Raw genomic sequence first — 24430 nt, 5'->3', positions numbered from 1 at the left:
GACCCCCCGGCTGGGGAGCTTAATGTGGGGCTCAGACCTCTCACTCTTTGTAGAGAACCTCTGCAATTGTAATTATCCTCCCCCTTGTGGGTCACCCATCCAGGGGTATGGCTCTTGACTATATCAGGATTCCACCTACCCCTACGCGTCTCGTTGTGGTTCCTTCTTTATATCTTTAGTTGTAGAAGATCTTTTCTGCTAGTTTCCAGTCTTTGTCATCAATAGTTGCCCTGAAAATAGTTGTGATTTTGGTGTGCCTATGGAAGGAGGTGAGCTCAAGGTCTTCCTACTCCCCCATCTTGGCCAAATTCCTTTTTTTAGTAATTCTTTATGAGGGGGGTGGGACTTTGAGAGACAATGAATTTTTTTTCAAACTATGCACAGCATCTCCCCATGTTTCCATATGCCCTTCCTGATGATGACAGATTACTACCCTGAGAGTTGTTGCCTTAGATTTCTTATCTATTAGTTAGTTATCCTTAGTTAGAAGTATTGTCTACTAGAATGTTTTTTTTTGTTTTTTTTTTACCTTTTATGTGTTTTTGTGGAGATAAATGTGTGAATACCACTGATCTAAAGTGTAGCAGGAATCTTTTTAAGAACTTGGTTAATTTAATCAATCAACAACAACCTCCATAATTTCTAGTTTTTATTCTGTAGATCAGAAATTTCAGTTACCAGGTTGGAATCCATTACCGCATTTCTCACCTTTCTCTAAGGCTTAGAATCCCCGTCAATGCCTACCACTGTGACTTTCCCTGCCATCCTGCATCCTGCAGTTTGCTAGATTTCTCCTTGGAGAGAGAATGGAAATTATGGCAAACCCGGTTCAGAATTTGACCATCAATAACCCCCATTCCATTCCACTGCCTCTTTGATATCCCCATTTTCCCTTAGGGATATACACATTGTGAACTTGTGCTGCCTAAATAGGTACCCATGTTGAGCACTGTTGAGGTTACATGCTTATCCCAAGAACAAAGGCAAATGTGGCATTTAAAGGGACTGTTTACTTCATTATAAATGTAGAGGTGACAGTTCCAAAAGCAGTTCCTTGTCAGAGTTTAATCACTAAAATCTATACGCATTATTTTCAGGTTTAATATACCTTCTTTGAGAAAAATATTATGATATAGGTGAAACCACTTGAAATTTGAAGTCAAAATATGACTGGCCTTGCTGTTTACTATCTGCATGTTAGTTACTTAGTCTCCTCTGCTTGTATCTTTGATTTAAAAATGTGTGTGTACTAATGTATTACCTACCTTTAAATCCTTATAGTGATATTGGTTGCATAAAAGGAGATGATGTATGTATGAATGCATAGTGGTTATTATTATAATATGTAGTAAAAGCCATGTTCCTTGGTTTGACATGAAATCAATACGATTTTGTATGCTGATGTTATTTTGAACCACTATAAAGTGAAAGATTCTTATTTTCATTTACATGATCAATAAAGTTTCAAACCAATTCGTTTGTAATGACACAAGACCTTAAAAGTAAAAATGTTTTTGCAACCAAGTATGCCACAGAGGTAAACATCAGGTGTTTTTATAATTAAGATAATCTGAAGTTTTTAATAAACTATATTACACATGGACTGCTAGCGGTGCACAGTCGCTGTCATTTCTTTTATAATAGTGCTTTTAGTATTCCACTGAAACATGACCAGTGAAAGCATAATATTCTTAGTTACCATTATGAGGAGCTCTGTATATTACAGCCTCTCCACTGTGTCTGCTGTTAGCTAGAAAAATGCTGGGAGCAATAACAGCTACTATCAACAGGGAGCCATATTAATTATTTGAAATGTGCCTCATAAGAGAAATCAGCAGAGTTTATTACAAGTTGAATATTCCTTGAAACAGGAAGGTTACTCTAACTGTTATCATAATCTATGTATCGTTAACTTTCCTTGTTTAGGAAAAGAGATTAACAGCCCTGTAGATTGCTATAGTAAATGTATAAAATATAACTGCATATTCCCATTATAGAAAGAAAGCGGTGGGTTCTGTACTTTTACCCAAACCTTCTTTCTATAAAGTAGCTTTAGAAATTGAACTCTCTAATTATGCTTTCTTGCCTTAAAATCCTAATTGCTTACTGGATTATCAGTATACAAGCTATAGCTACTTTGAGCATTAGAAAACTCTTTTGTTTTGAAGCTAGCAATTTTTTTCAGTCAGCGTCTAGTCCTTCAAATCAACTTTAACTCATGAGACAGAAAATGTATTACAGATATGCAAGTGAGCTGGCAGAATGCTTTACAAGAAGCAGAGAGTGAATCCATCTACCTGCTTTTTTATATTGTGGTTAGTTATTTTTTCATCAAATACAATAAGCAAGTAGGAGTAGTTTTCTACTCAAATAATAAGTAAAAAGTTTAAAAGTAATCATAAAAATAAGGTATAAATTAATTAGGGTTGTAAAGTTCTCTAAATCAGTGCTATTCAAAGTGTTATCTGACATAGATGCCAGTCTGCAGACCATTTATTACTGATCTGCAGTGAAATAAATGCAAAAATTAAGAGTAAATGTTTAGAAACACTTAAAGCAAATTGATAGAGTACTTAATGTCTGTTTAATAATGAAAAATGGGGACTTGTATTTTATGTCTTTGTTTTTAGTTTTTGCATTTCATTTTTCTTGTCAATCATTTTTATTGTATTTTTTAAAGCGTCACTCAACAATAAACTTGTGATTTAACAACAACAACAAAAGTAGATGGCTTAAGAAGGACTGATTTAATTGGTTGATGTTTGGATGACACATAATGATTCTGTGTTTGGATAGATCTGTCTGCACTCTATAATGGTTAGTAATTCAGTGTGAAGAGAGATGTATGACATCATAAAACCAAAAAAATGTAAAAAGACATAATTATAATATCTTAACATTTATTTTTGGGTCCACAGGACAGGCACATCATGGACAGGTACCATACATCTCTCCACCAATTCACCTTGACTCTGAGCTAGAAAGACCCCCTGTTAGAGGTGAGTTGTATTCTTTTTTTTTTTTTAGTTTAAAGAAAAAGAAATTTATTCATTCTTTGTTGAAGACAATTAATTAAATTAAAGATAACTATAAATATGTATCTTACAATGCAGTGCCTATTTAAAAAACAGGAGGAAAATGGTGTGTAAGGAATAGAATAACAGAAAGAATAAGTCTTATTTATAATAAGATGTGAAATATTGTTTTGAGAAATGTTTGTAAACCAAATAAGAAATGAGGATCCATAGTGGAAGACTAGTTGAAAACCAACCTAGATTTAGAGATTACCAGATAACCGTTACTTTTTTTTATTGGAAATTTCTTCTTCTACTATCCTTTTTTATTTTTAAATAAATTAAGATGTCTTAATCTAAGTCGTATTGACAGATTTATTTCCTTGCAAAGTGATATATTTTATTATTATTCCTTTTAAAAGTCATTTTATTATTAATATGATAATTTAGTTTTAAAGTATATAAATTAAAATTATGTATTTAAATTGATGCCATCTGTTTAAAGATTTTTAAAAATAACGAGTCATACAAAATAGAAGTTAAAAGTAACATTTATCTCATAATCTAAATACAGAATTTATCTTCCTACTTTTTAAAATTAATGATTTTTAAATGTTTTATAATGTTCAAACTAATGTAATAATAGACAAACTTTTAATTTTATAAATACCAAATATCCTAAGGTTAATTTTTCAGTTTAAAGTAATATGGTATATTTTCTTTTTTTTTTTCAAAGGTGAACATAGATTCATTTTTATTTTATTTCATTTTTTTAAAACATCTTTATTGGAGTATAATTGCTTTACAATGGTGTGTTAGTTTCTTCTGTGTAACAAAGTGAATCAGCTATACGTATACATATATCTCCATATCTCCTCCTTTCCTCCCCTCCCTCCGACTCTCCTCACTTTGTCCCAGTGGCATGGTATATTTTCTTATACTTTCAGTAGTATACAGTAAAAGTCATTAGATCTGACTTTTATGAGCATGTTTTCTATACATGCTATTTCCTCTTCCAGGAGTCTCTTACCTTTTCTTTTCTACCCAATAAGTTTCTACCAGTGTTGCAATGCTCTGCTTTACCTTCAGTTCCTCTGTTAAGCCTTCCCGTGTACTAGGCAGGAGCTAAGTACATGCCTCTGTCCTCCAGATATCCCCTGTGCTTGCCTCAGTTATTATACCTAAAACACTGCATTTTATTTTTCAGCTTGAATGTTCCCTTTCTCTTCTGTAAGATCCTTGAGGGCAAAGAGTGTCATAATTATTATTTCTCCTCCAGCCACTGGTCTGTGCTTGGCGCATAATAGGAACTCATACAATGATTTCTGTCTAAGTGACTGAAAGTGAAGGTGACAACCTAAATTGTGAAGGATGTATCCTCATTTTTCGAGAAGAAAACTGAGCAGGGACAATCAGAGAACCTTACAAAGAGGAAGCAGAATGAACCAAAATATGTATATGTGAAAGTTGTGATATTTTTAAGGAAATGTGCTGAGCGCACAGTAAAATGGGAGCAGTTTTAGAGGAAGAGACTGGGAAGATGTAATGAGGGAGATTGTGAAGGATTCTGTGTCTCATGCCAAGGAGTTTGTATTTTATCCCGGAAAAAAATCATCAAATATTTTTAATTTTTTTAAAAATTTTCCTAAGTTAGTGGGGTGTTACATCATAACAGAATCAGTTCTTGTTATGAGAAAAGTATCTCTGAAATCAGTGTAGATGATGAAAGATTGACAGAGGGAGGCCATTTCAGTAATCCAGGTAAAAGATGATTGGGAAATTAGTTAGGAGTGTGTTGGCGGCAATGGTAGGGTCTGAGAAGTGTTTTGAAGAGACATGGCATTGGCTGAACTGATACAGGGAAAAGAGCAGAAATGCCTCTAAGGTTTCTATATTGATTAACTACTTGGATGCTTATGACATAATTTCTCATCATGAGGAAGAGATGAATTTTAAATGGATGCCTTGTTTTAGACATGTTAATTCTTAGTAGAATGTTGTTCCCACCAAAGATGGAGATCTATTTATGCAAGTTGGTGACCTTAATATAATTCAATTCTTCAGACATGATCCCAGTATGATTTGGGAAGAATACTATAAAGTCATGGGTGTGACAGTGTAATAATCTACCCCAAAAGTTAGTGGCTTAAAACAGGAAACATTTTTATAGTTCTCATAGTTGGTTGAATCTCATATGTGCTGACTTGACTGAGGCTGGATGTTTAGTAGTTAGCAGGCTGGTTGGATTTTCAGGGGAGGAAACTCATTCACATGTTTGGTAGTCACCTTGATGTCATCTGCAGTGATGGCCATATGGCTCTCATCTTCCAGCAGGCTAGCCCCAGCTCATTCCCATTGTGACAGGATTCCCTGCAATGAGTAGGAAAGTCCCAAAGTTCAGGTATTGTTTAAGACTCTACTTGTGTCATGTTTGTTATGTCCCATTGGCCAAAGCCAGTCACATAGCCAACCCTAGACTTAAGAAATGGACTCCATCTCTTGATGGAGGAACCACAATCCAAAGGACCATGGATACAGGAAGGAGAGGAATTTGGGCCATTTCAACCTACTGTAGCTAGGCAGATAAAGAGTAAAATAAATTTAGAATGAAATAAGACAAAAATTGAGTGATAAAATGAAGGGATTTATAGCCAATAAACTTAAACTTGGGAGTTCTAGACCTTTCTTATCTTTAATTTCCTCAACTACCACACAGAAGTTCAGAAATAAGAACTCCTCACAGTGTCTTTGTGAGGATTAAGGATGATACAGAATAGAGTCTGGCATCTGGTAAGCCCTAGATAATATGTGGCTATTACTATCGATACGAACTTTGGGGTTTGCTGTTGTGACATATGGGAAGAGACTGGGCCTTGGAGCCAGGCAGACCTGCATGACCTTAGACAGCTTCTGTCTATCAACTGTAAAACAAGTTTTTAAGGATAATTAAGTGAAACAGTTAGTGTCAAGTTCCTGGCAAATAACCTGACATAAACTAGACCCTGAAGAGTTAGTAGGCAAGTAGGCATTATTAAGAGCTTCACTTTAAAGCGGCATCATCTTAGTAAAAGTAGTGATGGTATTGACCTGGTGAAGAATGATTTACTAGAATCCAGCAGTGATCTCTGCTTTTTATCTACCTCAAATTGTGCTCTCTACCTTAGAAGAATTGTCTTGATAACTTCTAGTTCTCACATAGTTCCTCTACATGCATTGACCCAGAGACCCTCCTAAACTACTGTGAGTAATGCAATTGCAGTTGTAGTCATTAGTTCATGTGCCATAGTCCTGTAATTTTCAAAAAAAAAAAAAAAAATGAACATTTAATTGAATAAATAAAGAGGTTTCTATAAATCACCAAAATAACATTGCAAAAGATCTTGTGCTTTTTTTTCTTAAAACTATCTAATATTTTATTTGAAAACAAATATTGGAAATGGTAAGAGTTGGCAATATCATTGCTTTGGAACCACAAAGTATTTCCTTTCAACTTTCAACTCTCACCCCTCATCTTCATTTACTGTTTCTAATTATAGTGTACATTTTTGATATTTATGCACAGTCAAATTACACAAATGACCTGTACATTATCTATATCTATGTACAGAGAGGGAATCTCTCATGTATATTATAGGTCTTTATTTGAATTTATACAATAAGATAAATTAGGTTCTTTAAATACTTTGAAATTCTGTCTCTAATAATTTTTGTGTGATTATATAGCAATATCCTTTGAACTACCTGAAAAACCACATTTGCTAACAATTTTTTCTATTTTTCTACTATAATTTTATTCATATTGAGAAAATGAGAGCTATGTCTTGATATTCCCCTTCCCCCACTGACCTACAGTTCTGTGTATTCTCTTTCTTTCCCACCCTGTACCTATTTCCACTAGTGTACATGCATGTTCATGTTTTAGGAATTATTGCTTTATATATTAATTCCCTGTGTATTTTACAGACTTGACTATATTTTCATAGGAAAATCATACTTAAGCTTTTTGATATCCATCAAGAGAGCAATACAAAACAATGATTAAAATGCATTAATATAGCTATCAATATTAGAACAGGGAATTTTCAGTAGAAAGTATGAATTCTCTAACATACAATTACATATCAGATTGTTTCAGATACTTTGCCATTTTATTCTGTTCTTATCTCAAATATTTTGGATTACTTGGTACCTTTTTTTTTTAACAGTGATTGTGCTTTGAATATTTGAGATAGTGAGCTAATTATTGGTAACTTTGGAATTGTTTTTAAACCTCTATTTAAAAAAATAATTATATAATTATTTTTCAAAAAGTGTATGTGTTACATTTTCATTTCTTTTTCATCCCCTTAAGTTCTATATGTAACTTATGAATCATTTTGGTTTTAATCCACATGTCACCATACTACCTCCTTTCTATTCTCTTGATTTCTTTCACTTTTGCACTCACTTTTTAGGGAAAAAATAGTTTGTGAAATTGATGCATTTGTTTGTCAAAATGTATTTCTTTTTTGGTACTGTGTATTTTAATTGTGACCAACATGCTCTTAGTAACCATATGGAAAATGTAGTAACAAGTTACCAAATAACCTTGAATAAAATGTTGAAATCTATATTTCAAAATAGCTGAAGTATATAAATTCAGTGGCACCCACCCCTGATGAGTAAATTTGAGAGATTCTGTTGTTTAATGTGATCATACATGGCATTTGGTCACATAATTTATGACTGTGATAACTTTATATGCATTCTTCAACTTATAGATTTTATTACTGAATAGGAGTGTAAATTCCAATAGTTTACTAGTGCATTAATGTCACAATACATTACAAGGTAATTAACCAGAGCTGCCACTATAAATAGAAAAAATAGTCACAGCCCTCACTATAAACTACTTAATAAAAATAAGATCCTGAGTCAGCATTCACCATTATAGTAATTTTTCTTCCCATACGTCTCATTAATCAGGACTTTTAAAAAAAAAAATAGTTTCATCTAGAAGCACTATTATTTTTAAACCTTTCATTATTAAAACAAGTTTGTTACAATTTTGTACTTAATTTAATGGGATTATTATATATTTCTGTATGCAAATAAGTTCTCTATGCTTTTCAGACCTATTTCCCAATTTTGTGTGTTATATCTGAAATGAAAGTCTACTTTGTTATTTTTGTAGCAGATTTGTAAATCAGTGCAATGGAATTCTTAGCAGGGCTCATTAGAAGTTGCAATTCTGAAGGACATGTGTCCTCACCAAGGATCCTCTGTCCCTAACCTTTAGTTTGCTTCCTAACTACTCACAAAATACTCTACCCCAAAATCATGTCTGTATTACAGACAGAAGCACTCAATGAAGGTGTTTGGGTGGGAATTTATTTTGGAAGCTGAATTAGAATCCTAAGCAGAGGTGAATATTATTGAGACTCAAATATACCATTTGAGGCACACTCTTCAGTTGAAACTCTGTTGTTTTATTTTTGGTTTGGTTTTGCTTCATTGTTTTTCTATACAATTTGTTGACAGCCTTAGCAGTTAGTGATAGAACCCTACCTATGAATTCTTCACAACATCACTAGCAATTCAGTTTAGATAAGTTCCCGTCAATAACCAAGAAAAGACATTAACTTCTGAAAAATGTCCTCCATTTTATTACTAAGGATGATATTTTGAATATTTTGCTACATAAAAATTTGCCAGTTACCAGATACATTCCGCCTTCTAATATGGTAAACGACTAGTAATAAAGCTGGTGAAAACAGTACTGTATTTATTCTGTATAGTAATGTGTATAGTCTTCCTTTAGGTAGAATCTTATGTTTGATCAGAAGTCTAATACTAAACACTAATTTATACAGTTGCTAATTGTTGACAGGTACAATTTATACTCTGAAAAAAATCTAAAATATTTGGGCACATTTGGAAAACAGCATCTATTTTTTTAAACTTTTTTTTCTATAATAAAATGAGTAATATAAACATGGTTCCATTGGCAGATAATCAATGAACTAGAATAATGCCAGGCATTAAGTTTCATGTGCAAACTAAATTGCATTCAGCACATCCACACACTGACAATATTTTTTTAAGTTCAGAATAAACAGATGGTCCTGCTTGGTACATATATATTAAAAATAAGCTATAGCTAAAGATTCAGCATCACAAACTTGAGATGTTAACAAACGATATTATTTAGTGAAATATAAAAGCATTTGATGTTGATTAAAATAAAATAGGAACAAGACATCTGGCATTCTTATTGAGGAGTCTCCAGGCTTGTCCTTTAAAGTGCTGTGATGGTGTTTTTCTAACTTACCTGGTTAGCAGATATTATATGGTAGAAGATAATTTCCTAGCTTTATTCACCCTTAACCCAAGGGAATAAAAATTAAACTTGCATATAACAGAGTACTTTGACCATGTTAAGTAAACACACTTTTCCTACACTTGCAAATGCCAAGCATTTTTTTGCTGTGCTTAAGTACACTGTGGACACCTACAAGATAGAGGCAGAGAGTATAGCTTGTTATTATTAATGGTAAACACCACTCCCATTCATTAAGTATGTATCTTGTGTCAGACACAGGAAAAAATATTTTATACATATTGCCTCGCTTAGTCTTACAAGGATCCTATCACTTTTTTCATTCAGACTTCTTGGTCATCATCATTCTATTTCTAGTATCAAGCATAGTACTATCATACTATGAAGTAATACTTGAATTTGGGTTGAATTTAATTGAAGTTAAATTCTAAACTTGATGGTAAAATGTGTTTTTTATTCAATATTGTTAGGAATAAGTAGGAGGGTTTTGTAAATTGTAACATACTTTCCAAATATAATATTGTTGAAAAGCCAACATTTATCATTTGAAATAATTTAGCACACTCCTGCAGGCCCCTTGTGGAAAATAATTCATGTGCTGAGAATAATTATTCCAGAGAGTAGTGTGATCTAGTAGTTTATCACATTAGGTTCCTAGTCAACTTGTCTTGGCATTCTCTCAGTGAGCCTGAATGAGAAGAAGGGAGCTTGTTTGAATTCTCTTTCCCATTGGCTGATGGAATGATAGTCCTAGTATTCAAAGGGTATTAAGTAGAAGCTTGATACTGTTGTGATCTGAACATTTTCCTTCAGGTTCAGTGTGCCTAATGGCGAATCCAGTGATAATGATCCTTGACTTGAATATGACGATTCCTCCATTGGAGCTGTTGTTCAAGGCAAGGGAAAGTCTCCAGGATTAAGATATCTCTAAGAAGCTATGACCAGGGTTCAGTTCTCTGAACTTCACAACTCCCCACACCTCCTAACCACTCCCGGCTTTCTGTGCCCCCTCCTAAGTTTGCTCAATGGCCCAGCTCTCCTAAGACTGCTACCACAGGTTCCAGTACTTACTTCTCTTTGTCTTATTTTGATTTGTCTCATTCAGATCAATGAGAGTAGAGCTGCTTTATCTTGTTGAGGGAGAAAATATTTAGTATTTTCTGAATGTCACAACTTTACGGTGAGGTATTGCTAGTCAATAATAATAACAATAATAATAAGGGCTAATATTGATTATGCAAATTAACCTTAAGTCCTATGTTCAAACTAAAAATTATCCATATGATCCCTTCTCTCCCAATCCCCAAAGAGAGCCAAACATACTATTCTTCAGAATATTACAATAGATACCACCTTTTTGAGTTGACATGGTATGAACACTTAATATTTATACTTAACATTTGTGCCACGCTCTGTTCTAAGCACTTGACATGGATTATTATTTCACTGATTTCCCGAATACCATGAATCAGGTAGTATTATTATTGCAACTTTGTGAATGAAAAAACTGAGACAGAGAGAGTTTTCTTTAACTTCATAAAGGTCGGACAAGTATTAAGTGTTGGAGCCAGGATTCAAACCTAGGCATCTGTAAAATCTGGTATGGCAGTTTTTCATTTATACAAAAGGAACTGTGACTTAATTTCTAAAACTACATACTATAGCAAGTATTTAGTAATGAAACATATTGTCAGCAAGCAATGAGAGATCTGACCATCCATAGTAGAGTATTTTTTTTAAAAATTCTCACCGTTTCCATTATTCATCTCTAGAACACAATATAAGTTTGAACACTTATGTACTATTTACTACCCAGTAACAGATACATTTTTTGTCTGTTGTCTTTTTCTATAAAATAGAATATCTTTGTTCTACTGCTACTCTGTTACTTTTTACTCTTTTCATAAAATGTCTCACTGTTTCCCTCAAAAGAGGTATCTAATACTGTGTTTTTCAGTATTCTCTCCCCAAAATGGTTATTTATGTAATCACCAGAAAATAATTTTTTACCTGTATACTCAAAATAATTGATTGAATACCAGGAGCAGACAGCAGGCCGATAGTTGTATTAACTGCCACCACTAGAGCCTGGGATGGGGTGAAGAAGGAGTTGGCTTGACCTCCAAATATAGCAGTCACCTGCATCCCTACCTGCTGAATACTCACAGCTATAAGGTTCCAATTTTTTGCTGTACCCACACAACACATGCATACACAAACACACACACACACACACACACACACACTACTCAGGAGTACCTTCTTTAATATAACAATTCTTACTTGACAATAGGTTTAGAAGATAGGTATGATAAAGATAAAATGTATGGTAAATCCTTAAAATTTGTAAAATATCTTTTACTTTTAGAGTCAATTGCCCGAGATTAGATAAGATCTCTTTTCTCCAGATTCATCTTTTATACCTGGATGGTAGGAGTGAGACTATTACAGATACGATCAATGTATCATGAGAAATGAGGAGGGAGAGGATCTTGTTTTCTTAGTTCTAAAAGGCATATTTTTCAGTATGGGAAACATTACTTTGGGTATTATTCATCACATAACACCCCAAACAGCATTGCCTTCACAGTAAGAGACATTTGGCTCCCCCAATGCTAAGAAACACTTTTCTCTTTGTTAGTTATAGCTCTGGGTCCAGCAATTATTTCCAGTTCTTAAGAATTCAGCAAAAAACAATTTCCCTAACTGAAGCAGATAGTCCTGTTAAGTTTAGTATCAGAGTCTCCTGGGTGGAAGAACATGGAAGTATGCAGCTTCAGTTCTAAGCCTCAGATTTCATCCTGATAACCTTAATTTGCTACGTATATGATCTTGGACAAACCCAATAGCCACTGCAACAAACTCTCTCCCAAGATTTTTTAAGTATCAAATACAAAATATGATACTATATGTGAAAGTGCTCCATACCCTGTGGAATGCTATACAAATATTGTTTAATATAATTTAGCAGCAATACTTTATTGCTCTAATCTAAAACTCATTTTAGCTCATATAGATCAAGGAAATAAGTCCTCAAGGGAGTCTGAATGTTCTTATCCTCCTTAAATCCTATTGGCTGAATTATGATACAGTTTCATATTAAAAACCATATTTTTCCTGTGAATGTCTATACATTTATTTTATTTTTAAAATTTATTTATTTATTTATTTATTTTTGTCTGCATTGGGTCTTCATTGCTGCACGCAGACTTTCTCTAGTTGCGGCGAGCGGGGGCTGCCCTTCGCTGCGGTGCGCGGGCTTCTCATTGCGGTGGCTTCTCGTGTTGCTGAGCACGGTCTCTAGGCATACGGGCCTCAGTAGTTGTGGCACGCGGGCTCAGTAATTGTGGCGCACGGGCTTAGTTGCTTTGCGGTATGTGGGATCTTCCCAGACCAGGGCTCGAACCTGTGTCCCCTGCATTGGCAGGTGGATTCTTAACTGCTGCGCCACCAGGGAAGTCCTGAATGTCTATACATTTAAAATCTCAAACATGTATCAGACAATAAAGCTATACATCAGCTTTTCTTTGTGCTCTCCTGAAAGACTAACTTACATTCAGTGTTCAGTGTTCTATGCAGCTGCATCTTATGCATAGGTTAGATTTTGAACTTAGGGGGTAAGGCCAAAAAAATAAAACATAAAACCCACCTTGAAAAATGCTCAAAATTGTTTATAAAATATGGTTTATCCAACAGTGAGTTATTCCTCAATATCAGAAAATGTGAATAAAAAATACCTCAAATCTCTCTTGGGAATGGAGGTCCTTGTGTGATGAGTGCTGTGGAGAGACATAGAGCCGAGGGAACATATCTCTGCTTCTGTAGTCACTCTGGGCCTTGCGCTCCTTGAGTAAAATGGCAAATGGAATCTTCCCTCAAATCCTTTTTGAGTGAATATAGTTGAATTTAAGTCAAATTAATTTTGATGTGACTATACTATAGTGAATACCTTCTATGTGCCAAGCACTCTACAGGGGACAGGCAATACAGTGATGTACAGGAGAGAACAGCTGGACCTTACCTAGCAGTGGAGGAGGTAAACAATAGATCAAATACAGATTAAACAAGCAAGGTTATGAATAGGTTATGGTTAGAGCTATAAAGGAGATATATAAGGTGGATGGTCAACCAAAACCATTCTAGGTTGACTATTGAGCTGAACTGTGAAGAATGAAAGTGAGTTAGCCATGATTAAAGTTGAAGGATAGTGTAATCAAAGGCCCTGAAGTAGAAAAGTCATGATGTGTTAACCCATTTGTTCACTAAGCAGATACTGATTAGGCCCTCACATGTGCCAGGCATTGATGGAACTGTGCAGTTTACAAGTCTGCCAAGACTTCAGTTCTCATGAAACATACACTCTAGACAGTTAGAGAAACAATAAATGAAGAGAAAAATTAACAAATAAGTGGACGTGATCATTTCTGGAACATAATGAGAGGGGGGACTGGGGATACAGGCAGAGTATTTAGGCAAGACTCAGATCATGAAGGGCCTTTTCAAGGAAAAACCAGAGCTGGACAGTAAAGGGATAAAAAAAATTGGGTTTTTTTTTTTCCCAGAGCTATTCTGTAGAGGAATAAAGACCCTGGGATAGAAGGGACATCAACTCCAAATACAGCACAAACAAGTGGGAACTTATAGCCAAGGAACAGGGTGGGGGGAGGCGGTCACTGGATGAAAAATTACTAAGAGGAAACATCACAGTTGAGGGGGATTCTGGAACCACCTTAATAGGATTCTTGCTGAAGACAGGCCAGGGTGATAGGACATCACCCTGGCCTGTCTTCAGCCAGGGGATGGTGGAGGATGAGAATCTGATCAGATATGGAAGGTGATCAGATATTGAGGGTGGGAGTTCTGACTAAACTGACTTAACAGGGTCCTTGCTAAAACTGGATTGTACAAGGAAGTGCACAGATGGACTGAGAAGAAGGTTCAGGAGTCTAATTAAAGTTTGATCAAGCAGAGAATCTTTGTCAGCCTTGTAGGCCATGAAAGGAGTTTGGCTTTTATTTTAAGATCTGTGAGGATCCCTGAGGAATTTTTACACAGAATACTGCATAATCTGATTTTGATTTTAAAAAGATGACTCTAGCTATAGGGTGGAAAATGGCATAGAAAGAGGTAAATCCAATCATATTGGTGTGGCCTTTATTTAAATTTCATTTAGAGAATTAAATTAATTAGAGAATTAATTAAATTTTTTGAAGATTTTCTTTCCTTCTTATCACTCCGTTTTTCACATTACTGGCCTTTGGGTAATGTGAGACTTCTCTGATCCAGAAGTAGCAGAAAAATCTGGAAACTGTCTGTGGGACTAACTGCTGAGCCCTTTAGAAGTAGGACCTGAGGGAACACATCCCTGGATTCCAACAAATGCCTGGGGATTACAGTCCCTGGAGGGAAGACTGGCATTAAGTGCTAGCAGATAACCCATGAAAACACTGCATTTGCTGGGCCCAGGCTGGGTACACTGAATATTGACCCTGTTAAAGCAACAATAGTCTTAGTCACTTGGCTGGGTGACTGCTAGGCTGTTAAGCTACTGGTCAGGTTGGTCTGCATGGCCTCTGAAACTGGGAAAGGCTTCATTGTCTACAATTGGAATGATGTGAAATGGGAAAAAAGAAGCTGGCAAAAGGGTTTGTAGCTGAGATTATAGCAGATCTTTGTGTACTAAACCTAGCAATTCAATGTATCCTATAGAAACCACAAAGGACTTTGGGTATAGAAGGCATTAATACCACTATTTTGCATAGAAATGTTGACTCTGTTTAGGATGGATTAGGAATAAAGAAAATTAGTAGGTTATTTAAGAAAGGATTCTTGGGAATACAAACTTAAAGACAGTAGCAATGGGAATACAAAAGACGTGATGGACTCACAGACATTCATGTATGCAGTTAAAGCATAATAGGACGTGGTGATTGGTTGGATATACTGGAGAGGAAAAAAAAATAATTCCTTGATTTCTAATTTGGATAATTTAGGTAAATATTTATACTGTCCTGGAAGACAAGGGAAATCCATGTTCAAACTAAAGATCACCCATTATTTATTTTTTGAAAATACATGTAACATGAAATATGATTGGAACTAGTTTCCTTTCAGTCTGTGGGAGATATGAAAAATAATTTCAGGGGTGTCTGAGACCTTTAGCCTTTTAGAAGTAATTGAATTGGCCCTTTGGTCACCAGGTGGTTAGTTATCCCAAGATGTAATTTACTTAGTAGAGTATGACTAGTGGATTTATGTGATACTGAGTCTGATAAAGCTCTTTCCTGGAACCTGAAAGGCATGCCTGCCAGACTTTATTTAGGTTTTTATGAATGAATAAATGAAGGCAAGGCTATAGAGTGAAAACCACCTCTGGTCACCAAATGGTCCATGCCTTTCCTTTGTTTCACTCTTGAACAATTGTACTTCTTCATTTCAAATGTGTGTGTTCATTTGAGAGGGGCACCTCAGGGCATACTTGTTTTTTTGTTAGATAAAACCATTCTTGAAGATGGAACATAGAATGTACAGCCTGCCCTGCAAGCACATAAAACCTGGAATACCAGATGGAAAATGTCTTAGCCTTGAACTTCTGATTTCTTAAAGTTAAAAAATGGGGGGGTATGAACATTCAAATTTTGCTTCTGTTTTCCCTGTTATATAAAAACATGATGTTGCTATGTTATAGAACATGGGTTTTCAGAAGCAAACCCTCAGAATTTTTAACCCCCCCCCAAAAAAATGTGGTTTTATTTTTCTTTATAAAATCTATCTAGCTAAAATATTTTCTGATAAGTTTAAATGCATATGAATTAATGCTCTGGAGAATTTCTTAATGGAGTACTTCATTTTGCACCTTACTGAAGTGTGTAATTTGAAAACACTGTTGAAATTTGCCATCCCCCCACCTGACACCAGCAGCTGCTGGAACCTGGACCAATTCTGATGCCCTACGCTCAGGTAGCATCATTTCTGATGGCCTACACTCAGGCAGCAGTAATCTAAGGCAAATGACACATTAAAAGCCACCTCCCCACCCCTCCTTCTGTTAAATGTATCTAAGGTAAAAGAAAGAGGATGATATTTTATTTAAGCTCCAGCTATTTTCCTTTTTCTCCTCTTCTCTTTCCACTCCTATTACTCTAAAACTATGACTAGTGGTCATGCTCTTAACGTTCAGATATTTATAGGAAGAAGATTTGTCTTGAATGAGCAGATGGGCCAGTTCTAAGACAAGCTGCTGTATTAATAAACATGTGTGGTGCTTTATCAGCAAAGGAGCCTATTTTGACATTTCTTCTGGATGATTTGTATAACCTATCACTATCACACCTGGTGCAGGGACAATAAATGGGCACTTAATAGTCAAGCAGTGTATGAACACCTTCCATTATAGCTTCATTATGTCAGATATAATCATCTATTACTGAATGTCAGACATTTAATTTATGATCAGTTGCCCTACAGGATTAGTGGCCATACAAATGAATGGTCCATTCATGTCACTCTTACTGTAAATTTCCTTCTCCCGATACCAGCGCCTTTTTTAAACACATAGAATTAATTTGATATCCTTTTGGGATTTCAAAATATAAGATGTTTTGTTTATATTTATGAAATCTGAGAAGATAAATATGAATCACATGTGATATAAAATTCCATATGTTAATGCACATATCTATTTAAAATAATAGTACAATTCTTTAGTTTCCTTTACTTATGAACTTTAATTTGATTTTGGTAAAGAAGTGACAATGCTCTTAGGAAAAAACAAGTTTCCCTAGAAATCTGCAAAGGTACAACAATGTGCATATACTTAGCAATACTTTACTGTACATCTAAATGTTCACTGAGAGTAAATTGCATCTATGTATTTTTTACTATAATAATAATAATAACTCCATTGAACCATAATCAACTGTGGCACTGCCAAAAGATATGTACAAGACAGACAGTAAAAAGAAAAGAGAATCTTAGGTTTGTGAGAGAAAAGCTGAGGGAAATAAGAGAGCCAGGAAACTAGCACTTTGTAGTTTTTCAGAATTAATGTTCCTACAGGCATCTTTAGAACCCTCCGGCCCTTTTCTTTGGACTTAAGTAAACACAGCCAGAACTTCACCACGTCTATTTTCAAGATCTCTATTAGAGAGAGCTTCAGTTCTTGTGAAGACTCCAGACTGAAATTACTATCTATGAAAAAGTTCTTTCAGAGATGTCTCAACTGCTGTCTAATAAGGACCTTAGGACTGGGGTGATGGTAGGATCCACTACATGGGAAAAGAAATCTCAAAGGCTATTAAACAATCAATGCAACTATTGGACCTTCCAGATTGGAAAGAAAATGAATGGTACAGACAGGAAAATATTAACAAACTGATAATAAAATTGGATGGTATGAGGATGAATCTACGTTAGTACCAACACCATATTACAATTGCCTTTGGCTGTTTGAAAGGCCAGAGCTGCAAAAAAGAAGGTTCCACCTGTATATTATGGACCTGCTTGTCTTCTACCCAGTTCTAGCTTTCAATGTGATGAGTGACAGCACTCACACAGGAAACCAGGTGGCAGAAGATTATGAACTTCTTCATTAGAGTTATAAACTTAAACCATGCATTTTGGAAGGGATGTCTGACATAACTGAAAAATGTCATCAAGGACGAATAAGGGGAAGATGCTGGGTGGGGGATATTTAATTCGAATATCCTAAAGAAACAAAAAGCTCTGGCAGTGTGAATGAATACAATTGCAAAACCTCACTACACTGACACATTTCTAATTGGCATGGACATAGCTGCCTTTTATTTCTATTTTCTATAGACAGCAATGGTCAATAGACATATTAGTCCATAGAATATTCCATTGACTCAAATGTCTGGAAAGCTCATAAAGGGACCCAGGTTGTAGAAGATCATCTTTTAACGACCAACCCAAATAATGTTGTTAAGGTTTATTTGATGAAAACTCATGCTAAGGTGACTTAGAGTGATTCTGGCTGAGACTATTCAGGGATGCAAGCTCCCCAAATGAACTGATTAAGACTGCTGTCTTTTACAGATCGGAACCCTTGGGCAAGTGTAACCAGAATCAAGGGGAAGTTGGCATCAAGGCTTAGTTGGCTGGCAAAAAATTCCAAAACCTTCATAGTAAGCTTCACATAGGAGAGCCCTCGCCCAGTCCAAGCATTAGACAGCTGACTAGACCTCAGTGCCTATTCTAAACCACCAGACTGATACTTGGCAGGGACCTCTGTTCATTTACTTTCCTTTCCCCATCGTCTTATATGTATTTTTCTCACAGCCTCATTGGGTCTGCTGTATCAAAAATTTACATCATCTGGAACCATATTGGAAAACCTGGTTTTATAATCACTTGACTGGTCCAGAATCATTGGTTTTCTCACCTTTCTAACCATCATGTTTATGTAGAGCCATGTTTATTTCCTGCTGTGTCTTCAGGCAGGATCTTCAGTTGTTTTTGTGTGCAAAATGAAAACTATTAAGAAACATTACCATCTGGAAATTAAAAGAAAAAATGCATTTATTTGAATTTGTATCCTCAGACTCATTTTATTTTTGCTGGTTATGCCAAGACTGAATAGAGAATAGATGCATATATCATGATGTATAAGTGGTAGGAAAAATATGAAATTTCATGTAAAATAACTAGCATAATTCTTGCAAGGGCACTTGGCTCATACTACATTTGTTAAAAAATGTGCAAAGGTGAATACTTCGCCTTTTTGTTTCCAGCTATAATTACAGTCTGTAAAATCTGTATTAGTAACTTTAGTCCTCATACATACTGAAATTGGGCTTAACTGCTGCTAATGCACAAAGCAAATTCAAGAATATATATGAACAAATATTTTAAATGTTTAACAAGAAAAGAGAAAATGTTAATAAAAGTGAAAATATCTTTTAAAAATTTTAATGAAATAGCACATGGTGGAAAATAGCATAACAGTAATTTGTAATAGCAACACGGAGGAAGCCTGTGATCTACTTATAATTTTTTCAAGGTGTGTACAATCACAATGAAAAGACTATAACTAATATTTACAATTCTTACCTTGAACATTAATCATTCGATAAATGTTTATGGAATTTAACAGAAAACTTTAAGATATAGCATCTATTTTAGGCTATAGAGCAGCAAAATGTAAATTGCTTTCAGTCAGCAAGAAATGGAATAATTCCAAAATGTAAGCAGCTCCCTTTCCCTCTTGGGTGTAATTAGAACCATTATTAAATCAGATCCATTAAACTGATGGGAATTTGGGAACAATAATTAGATTTATTTGCATAAATTGATTGAAGAATACCTAGCCTAAAGAAAAATGACATAAATTTTTGAGAATTCACACTTTTTACTTATTTATTCCCTTTTTATGTTTCAAATAGGTTATGGCTTAATCTCTTTTCATTTTCTAAACTAGAAAAACTACTCATTACATTAAAAGCTTCAAAATTCTATGGTCTCTGAGAAAAAATATTATATAACTAGGTTCCTATCAAACTATGTAAACTCACTATTGTCTGTACTATTGAATAATATTTGCGATGCAAATAAGTGAAACCTTGGAGTCATATAGTGGTAAAAGCCAAGTGGAAACAATTTAAGTGCATTGTTTCTTGTATAAAATCCACTAGAGTTTTTTCTTTCTTTCTTTTTTTATTCTATGATTTAGAATAGACAGTGTTAGATAATTGATATGAAATGTGATAGTCTCTCGTTCATTTTACCAATCAAATCTGGATGTGTGATATTCAGGACATTATGCATTTCTAAAACTATATGAATCTGAAGTACCCATAATTTCAAATCAAGAGACATGTAAAACCCAAATGTCTTCCTTATGCTAATACTTTTCCTTGAATAAAAATATTATTCATGAATGCTTATTATAGTACTTATTAACATTTCATTTTTAAATGACTGTATTTATCATGAAACAAATTTACTTTTGGGGAACTTTCTGATGTGTTCTCAATTAAGAAAAAAATTAGTAAGTGATTTCTATTTATTCTGTCATGTGAAATCTTTGCCTTTATAAACATGTGATTTAAAATATGACTTTTACTCAGCTTCTATCCAACTATAACCATAGGAGTAATACTGAATAATAGAAGAAAAATTGAAATCTAAGACTTAGGAAATATCTTTAGAAATGCTATTAGCAAACAAAATAAGAACAAGAAAGGTCACCACTGACTGAATGGCAGTTTTAAGCCTCATACACTGTTTGGTACTTCACGTAGGTTATTTCTAATTCTTATGAAAACTTGGGAAGGTAGGTCTCTTTATCCTCATTATAGAAATAAGAAGCTGAGGCTTAGAGAAGATGAGGTAACTCATCCAGGGTTGTACAGCTATTAAGTGCTAGAGCTGGGACTCTGGAAAATATTCCAACCAGTAACCTCATTTTTTATAGTCAGTGACAGATATGATAAAAGTAGCAAAATACTAGTATCTCTTAGGAAACAACTTAAAAAAAAAATCATTGTAGCATTATAGGAAGAAAAGATCACACACTATTACCAGTTAATAGTTATCTCCCAGTGGGGGTTGAGAGGATGGCATTGCATTATTGTTTTAAAGTGAAATGAACTGGATTGAATTCCATTTGTCACGAGGTACTATATGCAGTTAGGAGTAAGGTTTAGAACTGTGTTGTTTGTTGTTGTTGATAAAATTTGTTTGTTTCTCATCAAATCCTCATTATCCTGGGTCACATTACTCAGGACCCAAGCTGTAACTAAATGTAAACGACATTGTGATGATATCAGTAATAATTACACTTGCCGGATTCTGTCACAGGGGAAAGAGGAAGAAATGTGTTCATAAACTACTTTGACCATCTCATTATATATAAAGATAAATATCAAGTTTAAAATCGAGAAATCTTGTGAACAGATTCTGAAAAATGCAGAGCTATTTTAATTGTGTTTACAGTGGGTTAAAATTACTTGAATATGAACTTAGCTCTATAAAAAGGAAACAAACGGGAATTTTTTACAGATTTCTCATGGTAGTTTAGCGTTTGTCTTATTTAAAGTAAGATTGTCAAGCAGGTAAATTCAAGACCATTTTCTATTTGTTGAAACTTCAGATTTTGTTAGAACTACATATGAACATGTACAATTGAGTTACTTTGGTTACATATAGATATAGATATCTAATATATAAATATGTACTGAACATCTTGAAGAATCACCAACTCTGTTTATATTAATGAATGAAGTTTTAGCACAAGAAAAACTATACCTTCTCTGGTTGGAAGTAAAAAAAGTCTGTGCCTTTTATCTTTAAGGAAAGGTCTGAAGATGCTGATTCATTTAATTGCTTCCCTTTGTTATATTTTATTGTGGAGGAGATAATGGGATTGGTTTAATTTAATGAAAAATAAAAACCTCTGTCTATAACTAACTCCCATTCATTTGTATGTCTAGGTGTCTAGAGAAATTAGAAATGATCTTTTAAAAGTTTGAATTGAAGGCTAGTGAGACTAGTACAGAAGTGATCTTCAGAATCACTTAATGTAAAGGGTTGTGTTGATAGAGTGATTTTCTGTTAAGGAGACTTGGTAGATAGGGTGGAGTAGGGGGAGGCAGGAAGGAATAGGGTGTGTGCTGGACTATTTAAAAGTATCATACTTTATGCAGTAGTTTTAAAATGTGTTGCCACCCATGGTATTCTTTGTTTTTATATAACTATAGAGTTTATAGTTATAGTGCAACTCTTGAATTAACAGGAGAAAATATATTCTTTTTTTCTTTTTAATTGTCATAATTTTCCAGATTCTCTTCTTTTTAATTGATTGGTTACTTTTGATTTAGTTATAGGTTTTAGAGATAAGATGTATAAAAAATTGCAGCCTGTAAAAGTATGGTTCTGATGTAATGGCATAGAATGATGCTACCTTTTTTATTTAAAGGAATTAACCACTAACTAGTTTGTGTCATTTAACTTTCACAGAGACACCTGAAGTGATTATAAAATCCCATTTACTTATGTTAAAAGATAAACTAAGGCAAACTAAACTTTTAAGAACTTATTTGAGCAAAAGTTGATTCGAATCAGGCAGCAGCCAATCTAGCAGATAGAAAGGAGGTCTGAGGAGCTGTACAAAAGGAAAGACTTTTATAGGCAGAAGGGAGTGGAAGCAAGGAAGTTATACTAGACAAAAATGCAGACTGGTGATTACAAGATTACTTTCCTTTAAGGAACAGCAGGGGCAGATTATCTAACTAGTGCTGATCAGGCAATTCCTGACTGACTGGCTTAGGATTCCATTTCTGGGAGAGCCAAAACTGTAAATAAGTCGTGGTTGGTTTAGTGACCTGGGACTTAGCATAAGCAGCTCCATTTTGGGCCTTTTGTCTTATTTTTTTACACATACAAGCAAAGGGAAGCTCTAACAGTCTGTGACTGGTAATAACACATTTTGAGTGTACCCTTTTGTGAGTCTAAGTCTGAGTTCACTCTTCTGAGTCAATTAGCAGCTCCATGTATTGCCTTTAACCGACCTTTTCTATTTTTGCTTCTTTTCAGTGTTTATTTTACTAGCTACTGTGCTAGTGCCTTTGGGAGGTTCTAATAAGAGTGTTCATTGTTTGTTTAGTTTTCTTGCTGTCCCATCTTGAAATGAGAATTTTTCCCTAAAAGAATGGGTAAGATAATGTGGGAAACAGCCTATGTTCCTGAGTTTACATCTGCATTTGGAGGAAGGAAAAGGTTACAAGAATGCTTCTGGATGATCTATCAAAGTATGCTTCTTAAGTGAATGTTTCCCTCTTCTGCCAAAAGAGAGGAGATGGTTTGTGTGTTTGTTTTTGATTATGGTGTTGTGTTTTTTTTTTTTTTTTTGGCTGCGTTTGGGTCTTCGTTGCTGAGCGCGGGCTTTCTCTAGTTGCGGCGAGCGGGGGCTACTCTTTGTTGCGGTGCGCGGGCTTCTCTTTGCAGTGGCTTCTCTTGTTGCAGAGCACAGGCTCTAGGAGCACAGGCTTCAGTAGTTGTGGCACACGGGCTCTAGAGCGCAGGTTCAGTAGTTGTGGTGCACGGGCTTAATTGCTCCGCGGCATGTGGGATCTTCCCGGCCCAGGGATCGAACGTGTGTCCACCGCATTGGCAGACGGATTCTTAACCACTGCGCCACCAGGGAAGTCCCTTGATTATGTTTTTTTAAAGAATTGCTTCCTTCCCTCCTCCCTTCTCTCCTTCTATTTCAAGCCTAATAAAGATTTCCTCCTCAAACTTTCCCTAATCTCAAGCGAGAGTAATAACTAAATTCCAGGTGAACTTTATCAGTGTAAACTAAAAATGTACATTGGATAAGTTTTTAAAGTCAAATACTCCGTATTCCCCCTAAAAGGCAGCCATAAGCTAGGCTTTCCACCACCATCCCCCCACCTTTCCTTTTTTCACTAGGTCCTCTCCTTTTTCTCTCTCCTGTTTTGCCTAAATAAAAACAACCATGACAACAATGAACATCCTGGTTCAAACCTTTAAACATTTGAAAACTCAAAGTATGAAAATTCTTTGGCATAACTGAAAACTGTTGGTCTCCACCAGGCCTCTCCAAGATGCTGGAGGCTCACTTATGTATTTGCATATAAATTATGTAGTTTCTTATATTTTCATATACATCCTCAGGCCTAACATATTCTTAGGTGATTTTCAAGTCAAAATCACAATAGCCATTACCCTTAAGGATGTTCTTTTAGAATTTTCTGTTCTCCCTACCTTTTCATTTCACTGCTCATCTTAATTGGCTCAAAACTTCGTCAGCACCACGTAGTAGTTGATAGAGATTTTGAGAATGAAAAATGAGGAAAAAGGTTAACAAAGCAAAACAGATCTGTTTCTAAGAATATTTCACACAAGAAGGATAAATTGTCTTTTCAGAGAGGAAGAAACACATCCATGAAATCATTTAAAACCATGAGACAATTTTGAAGTTGTAGAATGGGAGAAAATTTTTTTTTTTTTTTTGGACAAAGTAAATCAGTTATCATGAGGAAAAAATAATTTCCATAGTGAAATCATTTGTACCTGCTTGCTATTTTCTTCCTAGTTCCTTGCTGCCTAAAGTATT

General features: G+C 34.9%; 1 protein-coding gene across 7 annotated transcripts in view; it reads left to right on the top strand.

Moving 5' to 3' along the window:
- The window catches only part of ADGRL3 (adhesion G protein-coupled receptor L3), an 858314-nt gene that overhangs the window by 595675 nt on the left and 238209 nt on the right, over positions 1–24430 (top strand). For 6 of the 7 annotated variants that reach the window (XM_059922921.1, XM_059922919.1, XM_059922917.1 and 3 more), the window contains one exon: positions 2919–2999. The exons of the other annotated variant lie outside the window; for it this stretch is intronic. In XM_059922921.1, coding sequence (XP_059778904.1) covers positions 2919–2999 — 81 coding nt within the window. The remainder of the gene's footprint in view (positions 1–2918; positions 3000–24430) is intronic. 7 annotated transcript variants of the gene reach the window in all.

Source organism: Balaenoptera ricei, chromosome 5 (assembly GCF_028023285.1).
Source record: "Balaenoptera ricei isolate mBalRic1 chromosome 5, mBalRic1.hap2, whole genome shotgun sequence".
In the NCBI taxonomy this organism is placed as follows: domain Eukaryota; kingdom Metazoa; phylum Chordata; class Mammalia; order Artiodactyla; family Balaenopteridae; genus Balaenoptera; species Balaenoptera ricei.
Note: the sequence above shows the minus strand (reverse complement) of the source record. Positions and strands in the feature narration are given on the sequence as shown.